Source organism: Nuphar pumila, chromosome 7 (genome assembly GCF_984573655.1).
Source record: "Nuphar pumila chromosome 7, dmNupPumi1.hap1.1, whole genome shotgun sequence".
In the NCBI taxonomy this organism is placed as follows: Eukaryota; Viridiplantae; Streptophyta; class Magnoliopsida; order Nymphaeales; family Nymphaeaceae; genus Nuphar; species Nuphar pumila.
Window position 1 is genome coordinate 632341 of NC_143255.1, and position 19159 is coordinate 651499.

The 19159-nt window shown below is 38.3% G+C and overlaps 1 protein-coding gene across 3 annotated transcripts; it reads right to left on the bottom strand.

Annotated features, from left to right (window-relative positions):
• Positions 1 to 6: 6 nt before the first annotated feature.
• On the bottom strand, positions 7 to 17419 carry LOC149830762 (N6-mAMP deaminase-like). 3 transcript variants are annotated; one of them, XM_090011866.1, is made up of 12 exons: positions 17338 to 17419; positions 7808 to 7923; positions 4520 to 4590; positions 3490 to 3581; positions 3348 to 3407; positions 3000 to 3233; positions 2591 to 2667; positions 2438 to 2507; positions 2239 to 2352; positions 2063 to 2129; positions 1713 to 1817; positions 7 to 381 (listed from the first exon to the last, which is right to left on the bottom strand). In XM_090011866.1, the coding sequence occupies exons 2-12, from the start codon at positions 7909 to 7911 to the stop codon at positions 245 to 247; spliced, it is 1131 nt and encodes a 376-aa protein (XP_089867992.1). In that variant the 5' UTR covers positions 7912 to 7923; positions 17338 to 17419; the 3' UTR covers positions 7 to 244. The 3 variants fall into 3 exon arrangements, with proteins under 3 accessions (XP_089867992.1, XP_089867993.1, XP_089867994.1); XM_090011867.1 differs by lacking the exon at positions 2063 to 2129 and having other exon boundaries at positions 2277 to 2352; XM_090011868.1 differs by lacking the exon at positions 7 to 381 and having other exon boundaries at positions 1727 to 1817; positions 2277 to 2352.
• Between the last annotated feature and the right edge of the window lie 1740 nt (positions 17420 to 19159).

Here is a 19159-nt window from a genome sequence, read left to right on the forward strand (position 1 = left end):
TATATGTATAAAATAAGTTTTTAAATCTCATAAGTTTTTGCCAACAGGAAAATCCCAATAATGCTAATTGTGTAAAAACAGATAGTGCAACTGCACAGCTTTGACAATTCAGTTAAATTCGACCACTTGGTCAGTTAAGACATGCGGTCCAGAAAAGCCACTGCTTGAACCACGTGTGCTGTTCTCCATCTTTAACCAAGAGCAGATGGTAGGTTGGCTTGGTAATTTATGTTCTTCAAGCATTTCAGTCCTCAATCGCAATTGAGAGTTTTCTTTGAGCAGAATCAAAGATCTCACTTAAGACCTCCTTCACACTATCATCTGCAAACACATGTTTGATTGCATTTCTGGATAGCTCAAACATCTGAGCTTTACTGAGACCTGCACACAGAAAGTTCGCAGCTGAGTCTTTAACTGAATTAATCAGATTGTTCAAAGCAATATTTTCTAAAATTAAGAAACATAAGAGAATAACATAAGCGACTTGTGAAAATTCCACCCAGGATCATGGGTTTTAAAGACTGCAAGCATTGGTAAGGAAGAGGCTCAGACAAAACCATTCAATCAATTATTTCAGTTTCAGAATGGCTGCAAGACAGAAACGCTCCACCTGATATCACATGCTAACCCTAAAGAAAATCGTGCATCAGCCACATATGGGAAATTTGAGAGAGGTTGTGCCCTACAGACTAGGCATTGTCTCCGTGAATATATTAGACTGGATGGATCCTAGTGGTTTCTGTCCAAACCAAGCCTGACAAGCACAATAGCAAAACCTAAAAAAGCACTCCTTTTAGTGAAGCCAAAGAGGCTAATACAACCAGAAAATTCAACAAAACATGCTAGTTGCTACTAATCAGTTTGCTAAAAGAAACTGATCATCATCAAGTTTTGTTTAGCAACTTAACCAGATATTAAACAGAAGTTTCAAGACATGCCAAGTCTCGGCAACTTAAATGGTCTGCATCATGACGGACTCAAACCATAATCATAAGATTCTATGGTCTGTGAGAAAATCATCCTTACATTGGATGTCTGGTATATGATCCCTAACCTGTTGACTGCTACTCCCGTATTTATTGTTGCCTTCACTGCAGCTCCTCCACTAGATGCTCGGGTGTCAAGATCCTGTGCTACCCAAATTCCAGGTGAATAGAACAAGTACACACATACCACCAGGCAAGCATATAGTAGTGCAGTACCATATTGAGACTCCCACTACTTGCTCTTCAGCTTTTTCTGCCTACTAGTTTTCCCGATCTATTGGATTTTTCCTTAAAGAAAATCTGTTTACTTATCCAGAACTGGTCAATGTTAGAGAATAACCAAAATTAGAGAATTCGGATTCAACTAGAGCTTGAGCGTGTCTGAGATGTACACCATAGTCTCCAAACTTGATGGACTCATGCTAACCATGTTGACTTATACAGTCTCTCATAATTCAGGCTGAATCATTTGCATCACTGACAACCCATGTCAGCTAGAAAGCCTATCATTCTTAGTTTTATCTAACAAATAATTGTGTTAAAAAGGAACTAGAGCAAAGATCTTTAATAAAAAAATGTTAGGAACTTATAATAGAAAAGAGAAAACACCGGTGTTTGATATTCAAAGAAACTTTATTGCTTCTCGACAGTATCTGCAGAAATGAAAACTGATAGACAGAATGGCACTACTATGATATTTCAGCAATGTCATCTATGGCTACATACCAAATGTTGAAGCTGCAAGGTAGTACTCCCGAGAAAGACTGGTTGAGAAAATCCCAACATCATCAGTGCAAAGGACCAATGGGTGGTTGGTGTAATATAAATGTTCTGCATAACATATAATAACATAAACAACTAAATTCTTCATTCAATAATATATAGTGCAAAGCACTAATCAGATAATTCAACTAATGAAATTTAACTTCTCAAGTTACAAGGCAGTTGCAGGCATCTCTTAATACTGTCTAAAATAAGAAATGCTAAAATCTGGCATGAAATGTCATCAAGCCAACATATCTTAAAGGGTTGTCCTCAATTACAACATCTCCTTTGGGTGAGAACAGAAGACAAACCAAAATGGTGATCATGTATGGAAGAAACACGATTGGTCTGGACATTAGATGTCAAACAGATTTCCACCTGCAGCAGGTAAACATAGAAGCCAAATTGATAAAACTTGGAAAAGCACTCAATGAAGCACAAAAATATTGCATGTTTCTTGAATAAGCAATGGTGTTAAAGACATCACTGGAATGCGTAGTGACTTCAACTTCATCCAATCTTCACCTTCCAAACAACAGGCATGGCCTATCCTTTGAGGGCAAAAATCCAGCATTGCTTTAATTTCCTTTGGACTTGGTACCTATACGTACTAGGTTACAAAAACAAATGTGTTAGTAGGAACATGTGTTATACTTAAACAAGACATAGCCAATGACAGGATGCACCTCTCCACAATGGAGAGTTATAGGAAGGCCTTGTTCCTTAGCCCACTTTAATGCTGGCAAGAAGGTTAACCTGTAATGAGAAGTAAACACAATCACCAGACAAAAGTATGAAGTATATGCTCCCAATTATCAGATAAAACAAGAGCTAGATACCAGTCTCCAACCAAAGGATTGCCAGAAAGATCAACACCAACTACACCCAGATTTCTCATTTCCAATGCTAGCTGGATCTATTGACAGTGAAAATACAAGGCAGATGTAACATCACCAGTCAAAGAAATTATTTTTGCTACCATTAGAGAGGACCCATCTTCCTCAGTTCACAAGAAAACTGAAAGCAGTGAGAAATGTAATCATCATTATGAAATGCGTATAACAGAAATATACAATTTTTTCATGAAAAATGACAAAATTATACTGCTGAAAATTAATTTGTAATAATGGATTGAAGCTTACATGATTCAGACTAACTATGCTAGCACAACAAATCAGTTAAACTTGCTAGCCACCCGAAAGCTTGAAAGAAAAAACAAAAACTACACACTAAAGCTCTCAAACATACCGTCTCCATAGCTGAAGCAGTGCTTTCACAACGGTCAATACTAAGAAGAAGGCGAACAAATAATTTCCTCCTCTTTTCCTCTTTAGATGCATCATTTGCAGTGGTTAACAGTTCAGGGTTCTCTACACTTCCATATGAAGGAAGAAATAAAACTTCTACTGTCTCAACGGCCCTCAGGCCATCTAACACTGCTTCCATGTAAGTGAACTTACTCATTCCTATTAATTCATTCTTCTGAAAACATTGGAAACAGATGTTCATTACTCACGCATAAGCTTCTAATCACAATTAGACAATTACACTAAGGAATGAGAATTTTATTTGCTTTGTCATATATCAAGTAAGTACCTTAGGAGTTGTTCGCAATTCCAAGTAAACAACATTATCCGCAGCAAAATCTTCAATAACCTGCTTTAAAAGAGGAATTCAGTTGAAACATGACAACTCAAATGTAGTAAATAATAATTTCCACAAGTGTGCGAGGCTGGACCTCTTTGGTGATTCTCGAGACAGTAGCATGATCAGTTGTAATTATGCGGATCAAATCAAATAATTTGAAGCACTCATCAACAGAGCGATTGCCTACAAGAAGAGAGTGCCAACATAAAATTATCATCAATCTTTCTCATAACAGGAACAGAAGAAAGAGATCTATTTTACCTAGAGGATTTTCATCTAGATCTGCCATCAAAGTACTTCCCAATAATTCTACCAGTAATATCATGCACGTCTGCATGCATGTGAATATGTGCTTGCATTTGTTAAGGTTTTGAAAGAAACCTCACTTTCTTGACTGTGTGTTTTATTTTACTTTTTTATTACATTTCAATCCATTTGTTGGAGAAGGCCCAATGAGCAAGAAAATAGATTTGAAATATTGAAGACTTGCAACTGAACTTATGCATCATATTTTAGCAAGCATTCCAAATTTCTATTTTTTTCACTATTTTGTCCAAGTTCTTAAGGTTTTCATGTTTTTTAATTTATTTCAAGAACAAATATTCTCATTAGTTTCTATATGCTAGCTAAAAGAGAATTACCAAGAAAAAATTAATATGGTTCAAGATTGAACGAAACGGAGCCAACACTTAAACATGGGAATGTAGGACGAGGATGATGGGTAATTTTATTTTCCTACTGTATAAATTTTTTGACATTTGTACCTCATTAACAAATAGCAACATAATTTAAAAGATACTTTCTGAATTAATTATCACATAAAACTCATTAACAAAAACCATAATGACACTAGTTTTGGTCAATCTAATGTTTGTGAAAAAGTACAAGCTAATATTTTTGTATTGTCTTCTCTTCTTGATGAGATTATTTTGTTTTGCAATCATTGATTACTAATTAGTTGATTTATCAACTGGTGGATTTCGTCTTCCAAAGGTTTTCCTTTGTTCCTGAGTCGTGTAAGAACTAAGGAACAATCTTTTAATAAGTTTTTTTAAATGACCCACACAACTAAAGTATTTGAAATAAAGATTACATAATTATTAAGAACATAAGAAGCATACATTTCTTGATGACATGCTGTACATCACGAAAAGCTAAGACACCTTTCTCCCCAGAGTCTTTTGCAAGCTCCCTGAAAGGGAAAACTTCAGTCAGTCATGATGAACATAAAAAACTAGTGTTGACTGATAGATTCTAAAAGGAAAAAGAAAAACCTAGTGAAATATATTAAGATAATCAACAATTCGCATGTGTACCAACAATTCCACAAAATTAGTGCTCAAGAACAACGTCCATTTCCAATAGGATCTGAAAAAAAAGGAACAACTTCAAAAGGATCTGCTGAAAACATAACAAAGTTGAAAACAAGAACCTTAATATGGTACGTGTTTCATACTTTTCCAATACCTTTGTCAAGATCACATGATCAACATTCAAGGGATAACTAATTGCAGGAAAGAGTCACAATTGAAGAAGCTCTTATACATTGTTCTCAGTGGTGGCAGTAAGCATATGATATGGAAGCATATAATACTTTATATGGTAATATCTTATAGCATAAGAGCACAAAATGGCAATCACCAAATGTAAATGCCACCAGTATGCTTGCATAAGAAATACAAACATGAAAATACATGCTAATATTCAATCTCAAAATAGTGAAAGTAAACAAACTAATTCCAAATTTTTTGTTTGTAAAATCATGCTTTTCCTGACATAATTTCCTGTAACGAGAAATTGTGGAGAAGTACTTAGCAGGGACCATATATGTATCTTCCCAATCAGTGTTATCAAAAACGCGCCTTGAGGCACAAAAGGCATGCCTCGCCTTGAGGCACGGCCCTCTGTGCCTCAAGGCGCAAGCCTGAGGTGAAAAAAAAAATTTACAATAAGATGTCTGAGACATGATCAACAAGATTTTTGTAGGTTAATCTCATATATTTTTCAGTTATTTCAGTTATGTAATCAATTTCTTAGTATATTACTATATTTTAACTTTTGTTGGTTAATCTCGTATATTTTTCAGTTATTTAAGTTATGTAATTAGTTTCTTATTATATTTTAACTTTTGTTGGTTAATCTCATATGTTTTCCAGTTATGTAATCAGTTTTTAGTTACTTTTATATGTTAATCTCATATTTTTTAGAATAATCTCATATATTTTAATTTTTGTAGGTTAATCTCATATATTTTCCAGTTATTTCAGTTATGTAATCAGTTTCTTGGTATATTTTAACTTTTGTTGGTTAATCTCATATATTTTCCAGTTATGTAATCAGTTTTTAGTTACTTTTATATGTTAATCTCATATTTTTTAGAATAATCTCATATATTTTCACTTTTGTAGGTTAATCTCATATATTTTCCAGTTATTTCAGTTATGTAATCAGTTTCTTAGTATATTTTAACTTTTGTTGGTTAATCTCATATATTTTCCAGTTATGTAATCAATTTTTTAGTTACTTTTATATGTTAATTTCATATATTTTAACTTTTGTTGGTTAATCTCATATATTTTCCAGTTATGTAATCATTTTTTTAGTTACTTTTATATGTTAATCTCATATTTTTTAGAATAATTTCATATATTTTAACTTTTGTAGGTTAATCTCATATGTTTTTCAGTTATTTCAGTTATGTAATCAGTTTCTTGGTATATTTTAACTTTTGTTGGTTAATCTCATGTATTTTTCAGTTATGTAATCAATTTTTTAGTTACTTTTATATGTTAATCTCATATTTTTTAGAATAATCTCATATATTTTATCTTTTGTTGGTTAATCTCATATATTTTTCAATTTTCAGTTATGTAAGCATTTTTTAGTTACTTTTATATGTTAATCTTATATTTTTTAGAATAATCTCATATATTTTAACTTTTGAAGGTTAATCTCATATATTTTCCAGTTATTTCAGTTATGTAATCAGTTTCTTAGTATATTTTAACTTTTGTTGGTTAATCTCATATATTTTCCAGTTATGTAATCAGTTTTTTAGTTACTTTTATATGTTAATCTCATATTTTTTAGAATAATCTCATATATTTTAACTTTTGTTGATTAATCTCATATATTTTTCAGTTATGTAATCGATTTCTTAGTATATTTTATCTTTTGTTGGTTAATCTCATATATTTTCCAGTTATGTAATCATTTTTTAGTTACTTTTATATGTTAATATCATATTTTTTAAAATAATCTCATATATTTTAACTTTTGTAGGTTAATCTCATATATTTTCCAGTGATTTCAGTTATGTAATCAGTTTCTTAGTATATTTTAACTTTTTTTTTGTTAATCTCATATATTTTCCAGTTATGTAATCAGTTTTTAGTTACTTTTATATGTTAAACTCATATTTTTTAGTACTTATTTGAGATTTTTCTATTTTTTATTGGTTGTTATTTCATAAATAAAGCATTTCTTTATTTATTTATATTTTTAGATATTTTTTGTAATTTTTTTAAAATTTTCAAACAAAATATTTGAGGCTTAAGCTTTACGCCTCGCCTCGATTTTTGGTGGAGCGCCTCGCTACGCCTCAACTATTTTCACAACACTGCTCCCAATTTTCATCTCCTCTCAACCAAAGCGCTAAATGTTCTATTTATGCTTAGTTTGTTCATGAAAGGCCGATTCACAAGGTTGGACAATAGTTTAACACTTGACCATGATTTTGGAGCTTGTTCGGGACTGAGTAGAGCATTTTTTCTTGAATTCACATCAACCAAGAAGCTATTCACGCCATGGAACAGCCACTCGGAGTTCCTATAAAGTTTTTCCATAAGAAAGTCCACATCAAACTAGAGTCAGCATAAAGTAACGCCACTATCCCATTCACCATGCTTTTAACTTCATAAAGAGCATACCTACATATGTTTACCACTCAGCTTGTCCGGTAATTTCATCGAGGGTGAAGTTTAGGCAAGTAGATTGAAAATGGGTAGTAACCAAACATCGTTAATGTAACAAAAGACATGCAGCAAATCGCAGGTATTGTCTGTTTTGCCTGAAACAGCAGACTGCATTAAAGGGGCGATTTTGATAGTGGTTAGAGCTAAAAGAAGAAGAAACAAGTCCGATTTAAGACTAGGAGGAGGCAGCGAGATAATCGACATGAGGGAAGGTGGAATGCGGAGGGACTTAGTGTCTTCTCAAATAGAAAGAGAGTGGTGAGAAATACTGCTCGAAAGCACGCGTAATGAAGGTGGGACAAGGGTTGATGGTGGTGGTATTGGTGTCTTACAAAGAACTCCATGATAACTGTTGAACCGAAAATTTTGAAAAGAAATCTTCATAAAAAAAAGATAAGACTACTAATGCACAGAGAGAGAGAGAGAGAGACTTACAGTAAGGTAGAATCCCGAATGGATCCGTTAAGGTGAGCATGGAGCTCGACCTTCGGTTGTGCAACGCACCATTCCATATCAACATGCCGGTTGTCCTCCCCCATATCTCTCTCCCTCTGATAATCGAAGCGTCGTATTTATATATCAATAAATGGAGTCACAGACTCACAAGTAAGGGTGTCAACGGGTCGGGTTTGGTTCGGATTCAGGTAAAACTGGACTTGGCCTCGATTTTCGGATATGGTATCGGGTCTAATCGATCGGATTCACCATAAAAAAAAAAATCATACTCAGACCCGATAAGAACAACATGAACCAGACCCGATCCATACCAGGTAAAACCATGTTTTTATCATTTTTACAATGAAAATTGTGGGTCTTAATAGGAACTCTGGTAGGGCCCATGTCTGGTATAAAATTTTATAAACTATATCTGAGTCCATATATTAATAGGACCTTTGGGTCTGAACTCGAGTCTTCTTATCACCATACCCAGACCCCATAGGGTTTGGTTTGGGTCTGGGTAAACCCAAACCGTAGACAACCCTAGTCACTAGAATATGAGTAATTTTTATGAATTTTTTTATTTTTAATCAAACCTTATGGATGCGATCTACCTGCATAGTTTTATAAGAACTAGCTCTTGAATCATCGGATGATGATAGAATACACAGCTCATAATCTTCATAAATATTCAAACATTAAAAAAAATACTCTATATAAGAATTGATTTCTAGCGAATTTAACATGCAGACACATTTACATGATTGAATTTGCAGAAAAAACGTTGAAAATTTCCATATTTCTAATTCTCATTTTTCAGTTCTCATATTCTAGTCAAGTTTCAATAAATGATCATTATTTTTGCTAACTTATTTTATTAGCTAGTGGCTTAATACCCTGATAAAAGTCCATACCAGAGTTAGGTAAAGCGCGAGATAATGGTTTGTTTTAGAAGCTTTTTAAAAAATGAGACAAAGGTTATAACAGTGGGTGTAGATGATTTTTCCAAAATTGTGTATAAATTTTTATAATGTCCTTATCATCCACGTGAGAGAAAGATTACGAAATCCTAGAGAGAGAGAGAGAGAGCCGAAAGTAATTCAACATTACCACTCATGAAGATCAACAAAATGTTGAACCCATGAACTGAACAAGAGCAAAAGCCAAAAGAAATAAAGAAAGCACAACAGAAGAGAGAGAGAGAGAGAGATCACGACAATGTTTAAAGTTACCAACCTAACTTATTATGCCAAAACCATGGACAATGTTTAAAGTTACCAACCTACCATACCAAACTTATGGACGGTTTTTAAAGGAGATGGGGTCAGGTCAGAGTGTGCACTGTGCTCAGTCAGAGTGCCTCCAGATGCCGTTGATTTCAAGATGAATGTTATCCAAAACCTGTGCGAATGTGATGCTGATCACTTGGATGGGTCTCACTCTTTATTTCATGACATTCGTAGATATCTGAATGGTTTAAAATGAACAGCTCTCAAGCACCTCTCATCATGGGCAGCATGCTTGATTTAGTGGGAATTGACTCTGGGATCATATTTTTTTTTTTTGACAAAAGAACATGTTTTTATGACCCGGAAAAACTGGTACCTTCATAGCCATTGATTTTGAATCACCGGAAAAAACTGTATACAAGTCAGATTCCTGTAATCCAAAAACCGGTTCTCACTAAACAAAACCTATAAATCACATCTGTGGTATTAGATGTAAGAAAAATATCAAAAAAATATAATTTTTAAATGGCAGAACGAGAAAGTGAGCATCAATGCATATATATATATATATATATATATATATATATATATATATATATATATATTAAGTCTCATTTCTAGTTCTGCCCACCGTTTTGAAGTGTTTTATGATAGATCAGCCTTATAAGTCAAGGGGGGCAGTATATACTACTTGACACTTTTTGCCCTTTGACCTGAACATTCAAGTGCATCTGAACTTGGAATTCAATCATTATATGTTCTAAACCCTATTCACCGTTTTGAACCCGCTGCTCTGCCTTCCGAACCAAAGAACCGAAACGTCCAGCACCGGCGGTAACCTCTCCGGCCACCTCGACCAACATCAGTAGTATTCTTCCCACCCCCCTGTCCCACTCCTACAAAGGTGGTCCGATGCACTGGGTCTGCCACCAGGATCAACCACATGACCAATTCACAAACACCGGTGCAACTCTAATCCTTCGCAGGATTGCGTTGGGGCTTCTTTGTTGCCCCTATTTCTCTCATGTGTTGTGAACAAGTGATTTGGGTTGACGGGTTTAGCTTTTTCGTTGCTCTCAATGTGGGATTTGCAGGTCTATCGCGGTCGTCACACATCATTAATTTTTTAGGGTAATATGAAAGGCACGAAGGCCTTTGGTAGATGGATGATACTTAGGATGATATTGTAAAGGTTATAGAGAAGTTAATCGACGTACTTCATGGTAAACCCAAAACATGCGACGCCTGGCCAACTACAATCTGCACGTAACAATCGATAGATCCTAGTTTGCTTTACTTCACAAGAAACAAAGAGTAAAGTCTCTTATGGGTCCGATTCATTCTTGGTGAGGTTGTAGACACCCTAATCTTGATTGAGTCGTTTAGTAAGATCAAGATCCCATGTTTTTAGCTTATTTTAAAATAAGGTTAACTTCAATATCATTTTTTGGCCTTCAAAACAACTTAGCTCAAGTTTTTATCCAAAAGATGAATTAAACTAAAGAATTTCAACTTTCAAACAAGTCAAAAATCAGCTCGATACCGAAATCCAAAGTTATGGTCAAAACAAATTGGCAGGCTCATAATAAGTGTAGTTAGCAGATAGCCCTAATTTATTTATTAGCAATTGACTTGAGCCTTGAAGTGTCGTCAACACCTTACTAACTATACATGAATTATCGTCAGTAGCCAGCCAAATCCATAATGTGTTGTCAACATTTCTCGACGACACATGAATTGTCATCAGAAGATCTTGATTATTGTTAGTACCATGTGTCATTAGCAAATATGTCTTTAGCTGTTCATTTGGTCAAAAAATGTGCACCATTTGAAGATAAACCTTTGAGATCTTTATCTCTATCCCACAAACTCGTGAGACAATATTCAATAAACCTACAATCTTTCATAGAATTCCAAGCCAGCTTTCTAGATATCCCTTTCCTAAATCCTAAGCTAAAAATTCCTTGACCAATCAGAAAAAGACCTTTTAGACTTCGGGCATTCAGATCTCGCCATCTCATTTATAGACGAATTTGGATCCTTGAATCCTAGATATGTAGAAGTTGTACCAAAATTCTTCAAAAAATCTACAAATAAGGGTTCAGTCTTCTCAATTTCAGCATCTAACACCTGATATCTAGGAGCATCCTTACCCTGCAGAAATCTTTGCTCATCTATACCTAGCACCATAGCCTAGGATCCAAATCTCATATCTCACCTAATTTTTAGAACCCGCACATAGCCAAAGAGTTGCTCGAGTTCTGTTGCGCTCATCACCATTTTAGGAAAGGGCTACCTAAGCCCGATGTTATATTCAACTTTTTTTTGTGTTTATTTTATTTATTTATAAGTGAGAATTTTTCTAATATTCATATATCATTTGTGTTTTGTACTTTTTCCGACCCTTGGTGGTGGCTCACACCATCAAGATCACTTTTTGACCCGCGTACGAGGTACAATTACTCACAAGCTGAAGCCCGATGTTGAAGATATCAAGCCTCTAATACAGTTGATCCCTGCTCAATGAAAGACGAAAGATACACAACTTGAAGAGCAGACCTCATATCTCTCTTTAGTCTCAAATTCAGATCTAGTTTTTTTTCAAATATTTTTTGAATAAACCCTCTTTTTGGTTTTCAAAATTTAGGGTTCCACAAAATGGAGACCATAGTGGGACTGCTTGTTTAGGCATCAAAATCAACATCTTCAGAATTTTCAACTAGTTTAGAAGAGAGTAAACCTTAGTCGAGTTTCTAACTCAGTATAAGGACATGTTCTCATGGTTATACTAAGACATGCTAGGTCTGGATCCAGAATTTGTAGAACATCGCCTTATCCTACAACCTAACTCTAAGTCTATCAAACAAAAGCTTAGAAAGATTGACTAGAAGGTAGAATTGCAGGTGGAAGCCAACCTAAAGAATATGCTAAAAGTAGGATTCATTAGACTAACAGATTATCTTAAATGGTTAGCTAACATTATCAGTCTTTAAACCAAATGGCAAAGTAAGAGTATGCATAGATTTCAGGGACTTCAATAAGGCTACACCTAAGGATGATTTTATTGCCTAACATTGATCTCATAGTAGATAGCATCGTTGAACATAAAATGTTTTCATTCATGAATGGGTTTTTAAGATACAACTAGATCAAGTTGATCGTGACTGACCAGTCAAAGACTGCATCGACCATGCCTTAAGGCACCTTTTGCTACACTATCATACCCTTTGCTTTCAAGAATGTTGGGGCAATCTACCAGAAGGCCAATGTTGTTATCTTTCATGATAAAGGTTTATGTGAATGATATTTTGATAAAATTTATGACTAGAGAAGATCACCTAAAGTCATTAAGAAGAGTTTTTGAATGCTTTAGAAAATATAAACTTAGGATGAACCACCAAAAGTGTGTTTTTGGTGTTGAGTCGGGTAATCTTCTTGGCTTCATTATTAGAAAATGTAGCATTAAAATTGATCCTGCCAAGATCAAGGCCATCATGGATATACCTCAATGCACTAATCTCAAGCAGTTAAGAGGCCTCCAAGAAAAAATCAAGGCTATTAGGAGATTCATCTTTAACCTAGACACTAGGTGCAAACCCTTTAATAGGCTCCAGAGAAAGGGTGCCAAATTTGTTTGGGATAAAGAATGTCATAAATCTTTTGACTAACTCAAACAATACCTCCTAAAGTCATTACTTCTATACATATTTGTCAATGAGGTAGCTCTAGGATGTCTACTTGCTCAATATAAGGACGATGAAAAGATGAAATATGTCATCTATTATATAAGTAAAACCTTTATGAATTATGAGAAAAAATATTAATCCGCCTTTGAGGGATGAAGGCAAACTGGGAGTCTGAGAAAACTTAAGGGGTGATGGTAGAGAGTCGATTAGCCAAAACCTTAGCGGTAATATGGTAGATCCCCCCAACACCGAGATAGGGTAGAATCTCAAGATGTCCAAAGATGTTGCATCCTTAGAGATGAGAGAGACAATTGTCAGATGAGTGTGGACCGACAACCGACAGTTGCGATAAAATTCAGCGAAGACCTAAAGAATGTCATTCTTAACGCAGGACCAAAAGATACGAAAGAAGTTGACCAGAAAATCGTCAAAGCCAGAAGCTTTCCACCCAGACAGATCCCGAACGGCAGAAAAGATTTCAACATCTGCGAACGTGGCCTACATGGACTTGGAAAGAGCGGTACTCATTGAGTGAACCAAGGACCGACTGATAGAGCCACCAGCGAACGAGTTGGAAGCATAAAGGTCCTTAAAATAGCAAGTAACAACAGGGATGACATGGTCATCCGAGTAGGTGACCCCATCAATGGAAATGGATGGGATGGCATGCCTCATATGATGATGTGAGGCGAAAGAATAAAAAAAATGGGTATTCCTGTCACCCGCTTTAAGCCAGAGCACCCTTGACCTTTGCTTTTAACGAATCTCATCTTTAAGCCACTAGGAATACAAGAGAAGAGACAACTCAACTGATCTGGCTTTTAAGCCTTCAAGACAGAAGACAGAGAGATCCTTGGAAAATGACAGTGAGTGATGAATTATAGACAGCTGAGATTCACAGTCACCCAGTTGCCGAAATTTGTTGATTTGCTGGAAGAAAGCCAAGAGCGAATGTCACGGGAGAGGTGGAAAAGCTTGACCAGGCAACGAGAAGCATCCCTAACCGCAGAGCACGACCGACTCAAAATCTGGCTCTTTGAGCCACCATTGCTCAAAACAGAAGGTTCGAGAAACAGAGAAACCAGTCCCCCAACAAATAACGACTTGGCTATGATCAAAGACGGAAGAAGGAAGCAGACGACAGTTGATGTCCGAAAGAATACCCAGAAGATCAGGAAAAATGAGCATGCGGTCAAGCAACCAGTAGCACGAACAAGATTTGTGGTTAGACTAAGAAAAGGCTTCACCGATAGGAGAAACAAGATAAAGTTGGTGCAGTTGGATGAACTCTTGAAAGTCGTGCATAGAGACAAAATTGGAGACTGGCAGGCTGGAATCATTAGAGGACAGTAAGCAGTTAAAGTCCCCCATGATAAGGTGTTGCTTTCCAAATGAGTGAATAACTCTAGTCAAATCGGACCAAAGAGCAACATGGAGATGGTGCCGGTTGGGGCCGTAAATGATAGTTACCACGGCTGCGGCCGATGAAGGCCTAGCAGGTAATGGAAGAGCGACCAAGAGGAAGAAAATGCCGATGTCTAGTTGAGAAATGTCAATGGAGGGCTTACCAAGAATAAGGATACCCCCCGCGTAGAGAATGGCGGGCTTGAATAAGAAATCAGCACCTCTCCAAATTTTAGACAGGACAGATCGCAATACCTCAACCATCTTGGTTTTGCAAATAGCGACAAGGTCTAGCTTTTCTTGACGGATCCAGCTCACAAGAAAAAGGCGCTTAGAGGGACAATTAAGGCTCCTGATATTCCAGCAAAGTGCCTTCATAGCTGAAATCCATGAAAACACCACGGGGTGCGCGATTGCACTGAATGCCTAAGGGAGAGCCCAAGCGTGAAGGCCGAGTATTGAGGTAGTTGACGATGACCCCGACGGTTGGAATCGCAAGGCGCATGGGATGAAACATACCCCACAGATAAAGGAGACGATTGGTCAGACAACCTATGTTGCCCAAAAGCCACAAACGAAGGCACGAAGTCAGCAATAGTATTGATAGAATTTTGCATGACGTCAGAGATGCTGAGGATCTACTGCTGCAAAAGAGAGACATCTAGTAGTTGGGCGACATCAACCACGTTGATACCTATAGCCGAGGAGAGAGGACTTAGCAGGAGCGACAGAACAACATCGACAAAGGAGGGTGAGCTTGGAGAATCATACTCGGGCTCGAGGGATGGTTCCTGGATGATAGAGGAATCAAATGTGGGGGAAGGGATCCTTGAAATTGCAAAACATGGTAGAGGCTAGACGTGTAATGGTGAAACCATGCAGATAGGAGATGAGTCGCGGAGAGCATTGGTAGCCATCACAATGACCGAATATCCATCATGACACATGCAAGGGAAAAGAAACATGAGTGATTCCCCACAACGCAAAAACTGAATACCCCATGCAAACGAAAGGGCAGTCGAAAGGTCAGACTTGGGACAAGAATCTGGCAAAAATGATGACCCACCTTCTGGGAGAGATGGCAAAAAGCTGATTGGGGCCTTGAAAGGTGCGCAGAGAGCCGACTTAGAGATCTGGGAAATCGCAACATGGCATGGAGAGCCAACTGCCTCGAGCAAGCACCACTTAAAAGAATTCAGTGGCAAAGAGTGGCAAGAATCGAGAAGCCACCTAGGCGCAAATGATGATCCACCTTCTTGGAAAGAAGACAAAAAGCTGACAGGGGCCTTTAAAGGTGAGCATAGGCCCGATGCAAGGACCTGGGAATGAGGATTCGGCATAGAGGCGCAAATGGGGCAGTCGGTCGTGTGGGAGCCACTTGCCGAAGGGAGGCCGGCCAGAGGTGGCAAGAAAGATTTTCCCGAGAAAGACATGGGTGCAGCAAGCGTCGGAGAGGTCGGCACCCAATATGCACCGATCTTGAGAACGAGGACGACAGATCCTACAGCTTGCCAACCTGCACCTAAGGTGAGAAAGAAGACCTACGCTTAGGAGGCTTTAGACGCAGAGACACTCGGTTGGTGAAGGGCGACGACCGTTGCACCAAGAAACTAGAGGGGGAGAGCAGAAGAGCACGATGGCGCTTACAGACAGGGTGACGCCTGGAAAGAATAGAGGTGGCACAACGGTGACAAGTCATGCACTTCCAAAAATTCAGGGAAAGACACACGAAACACTATTAGTCACCAGACTTAGCACGAGGAAGTTCGGAACGCGAGAAACTTCCAGAGAAAGAATGTTGCCAGGATGGCCTAACGTTTTGCCACACCTTTGAGTTGTCCGTGCAAGGGAAAATACGGAAGAAAAAAGGAGCGTGCAGCAAAGCACCCACATAGCAAACTTTTAGGGATTCCAGCCGGACGGCACAGATGAAATGCCGAATGTTCCAGTGGAGGAGTGAACCGGAGGCCAGACACGAGGCAAAAATCTTTGAGAGGGAAAAGAACATCTTGAAGGATAGACGGAAAGGAAGGGCATCGACAATGCCCTGCGGACGCAGGGAGAAAGCCAATCCCCAATCATTCAAGGCATCCTGAATGGAGAGAAGGGCCTGCTGTTTAACATGCACAGAGTGGGTTGGGCATAGACCCTAGAAAAAGCATGAAGGAGGAGACATGCCGAAAGGCAGGCGAGGGACCCTTTATGCCTAGCTTTATTTGTGCAAAGCCAACCAGCCCCTCCAACTCATCATCTTGAGGAAGCACCCTTCGAGCCCTTTGCAATTTTCTTCTTCGACTTGTTTCTTCGCGCCTCTGCCACCAACAACGGTTCATTTGGATCTCTCCTGACAATCTTGAGGAGGCGCTTGCAGAGTTTCTTGTCGGCAAGGGGGTCAGTAATGGGAGAGACATCCCACTTCTTCTTCTCCTTCCACACCCCCTCACCATGAGGAGAGAGATATAGAGAGAGAGAGACGCATTAAAGATGGGGGTTGAAAGTTGGGAGTAACCTGATTGTGCGCTCCTCCACCATCACAGACGTGTTTCTCTGATCTGGTCGTGTGCGCCTTCACCGTCGCGGACGCGCTCCTCTGATCCTATCGGAGATGAGATGTGGATTGTAACGCAGAGAGTAGTTGTGGAACAGACTGCCGACAGAAACCTCGGCAGTGGTTGGCGTTCGATCAGAAGGTTGGAGGTTCGCGGCAGCAACAGAACACAACGACAATGGGGGTCTGGCTGGGTTACAGAACACAGCGGCGATGGGGGTTCAGCTGGGTTAGAATGAGGCAGTCGCTCGACGTTGGCCCCACCCGAACATGTGAAGGAAAAGGGCCAAGGGAAATATTGACGCTTGGAAAGGAGAACCGTGGCGATGGATGGCCTTCGATCAGCAGTCGAACGGGGAGACAAATTAGTTCTGGCGGCGGTGATTTGCGATGGTGGCGCAGATGCTTCCAATCGGAGAAGGAAGGGTCACAGATGGTGGCAGAGGTGGGTTCCTTCTGCGTTCAGTAGAGAGGGGACAGAGGGCAGAGCTGGGTGAGCTTCGGCAGGCCAGTAGGGGCAGTTGAAGAGGTCACCGAAAATGTGGTGGTGTCAGGCGGTGGCCGGATGGGTTGACCGGCGAACAAATCGAAAGAGGGGGAGTGGTGTGGCATCGGAAACAGAGAAAGAAAAAACAAAAACCCAACGAGAGAGAGACTCACCTCTTCGTTCACATCTTCCCGAGGAGGAGGATAAGGAAAAGGAGAACAATGGTTCACGCCGAAATTCCAGCGCCGACCACCATTTTCCGGTGGCCAGATGACACCCTAACTCCACCAGTGGACTCTCTAGATAATGCGAGTCGCTCTCCCCAGAGAGAGAGAGAGCATATTGACGGTTTTACCTAACAGTGTCTGTACAAGCATATGCACATGGATCAGGTGCAATGAATTGCACCCTCCATCTTGCTTGTGCCCCACAATTGATAGCTAGGCTGTATCCCAAAGATGGCAGGTGATTGTGTAGCAGCACACTAAAAGTGTGCAATCACTTTGAGCCTGTCTTTCACTCAACTATCTTTCCAAGTCGTGTGTTTAAGAGAATTTGCACTAAAATGTATCATGATAATCTAATATCAACTCTAGGAAGAAGATAAGATGCCAGAATACCAACAACAAGAATGCTTCACCAGAAAAGGATGCATAAGAACTGTATGCTCAACAAAAGTTAAACCCAAAAAATTTTGTTAGGTTTGGGATGCATTCAGCAAACTTTATTATTTGAAAACACATATTGCATCGAGCTGTTTCAATGTAAACCATATGTTTGCTGTTTTTTTGGGCGATGCCAAGGGAAACAGCCTACCATAACTCACCTCAAATTGATAGACCTTGGTTGGTAAAACCTTTGAGGTCTCATCTGTGGGAAGTACATCCGGCTTCATTCTTGAGACGAGATGCTTCCAGTGGGTCTCAAACTCGTGATGTCCTGTCAACTGGGTGACATTTACAAGTTGCTCAAAAAAAAAAAAACAAGCCTCTTGAAAAATTGCCCAAAGCCCTCATGGCCGATATATATATATATATATATATATATATATATATATATATATGAGAAGTGAACATATTAGGCTCCATAGTTAGAAGTGTTTTATGATAGATCACAACCGTTTAGCATGCTTGATTTAGTGAGAATCGACTCGGATCATATTTTTTCAACAAAAAATTGTATTTTTATGAGCAGGAAAATTGATGCATGATTTTAAATCACTGAAAAAATGTGTATACAGGTCAGATTCCGGTGATCCAAAAGCCAATTCCCACTAAACAAAACCTCTAGATCACATCTATGGTGTTAGATATGAGAAAAAATATCAAAAATGATGATTTTTGAAGGGTCCTGACGGGGCATAACAAGAAAACGTGCAGAAGGAGCGAATTACTCTATATATATATTGATAAAAGAAGTCGAAACAAGATCTGCTAGATAGTGCATTGCTATGTATTGTAGCCAGTAATTTTCTATGCGTGTGGACATGCTAGGTAGTGCTCTTATTTGGCCAACCCTGAGAAGACTCTTTAGAAGTCGAGTGACAACAATTTCAAGGGACCAACTCCAGTTATCAATATTGGGGGCATATGAAGGCGTACCATTAAGCGATAGATGCGTGAGAGGTCATCAGTAAAGTCAAAACTACCATACCAAAAGACAATAAGGAAAACACCGAAGCAAGGATGAATGGAGGATTCAATGTTAAAAAGCCTTATTAGCCTTGAGAGCTTCTATTTCAAAGCTCATAAATTATATTCAAAACCTTAAAAGTCTGAAAGAGGTATGAGATACTCTTGAAAGTCTTTTTTCAAAAAAATAAATGAATCCCGCCTCCAATTCTTAAAAAATGAATTGGCAAACTTAAAGAAAGGTAACATGAATGTTTCTTCTTCCTTTTCTAAGGTAAAGAACATGGGACATGAAATTAATAGTCTTGATCCTAATGAGACTATTAGTGAGACTCGAGTGCATAGGCAAATTCCTCATGACCTC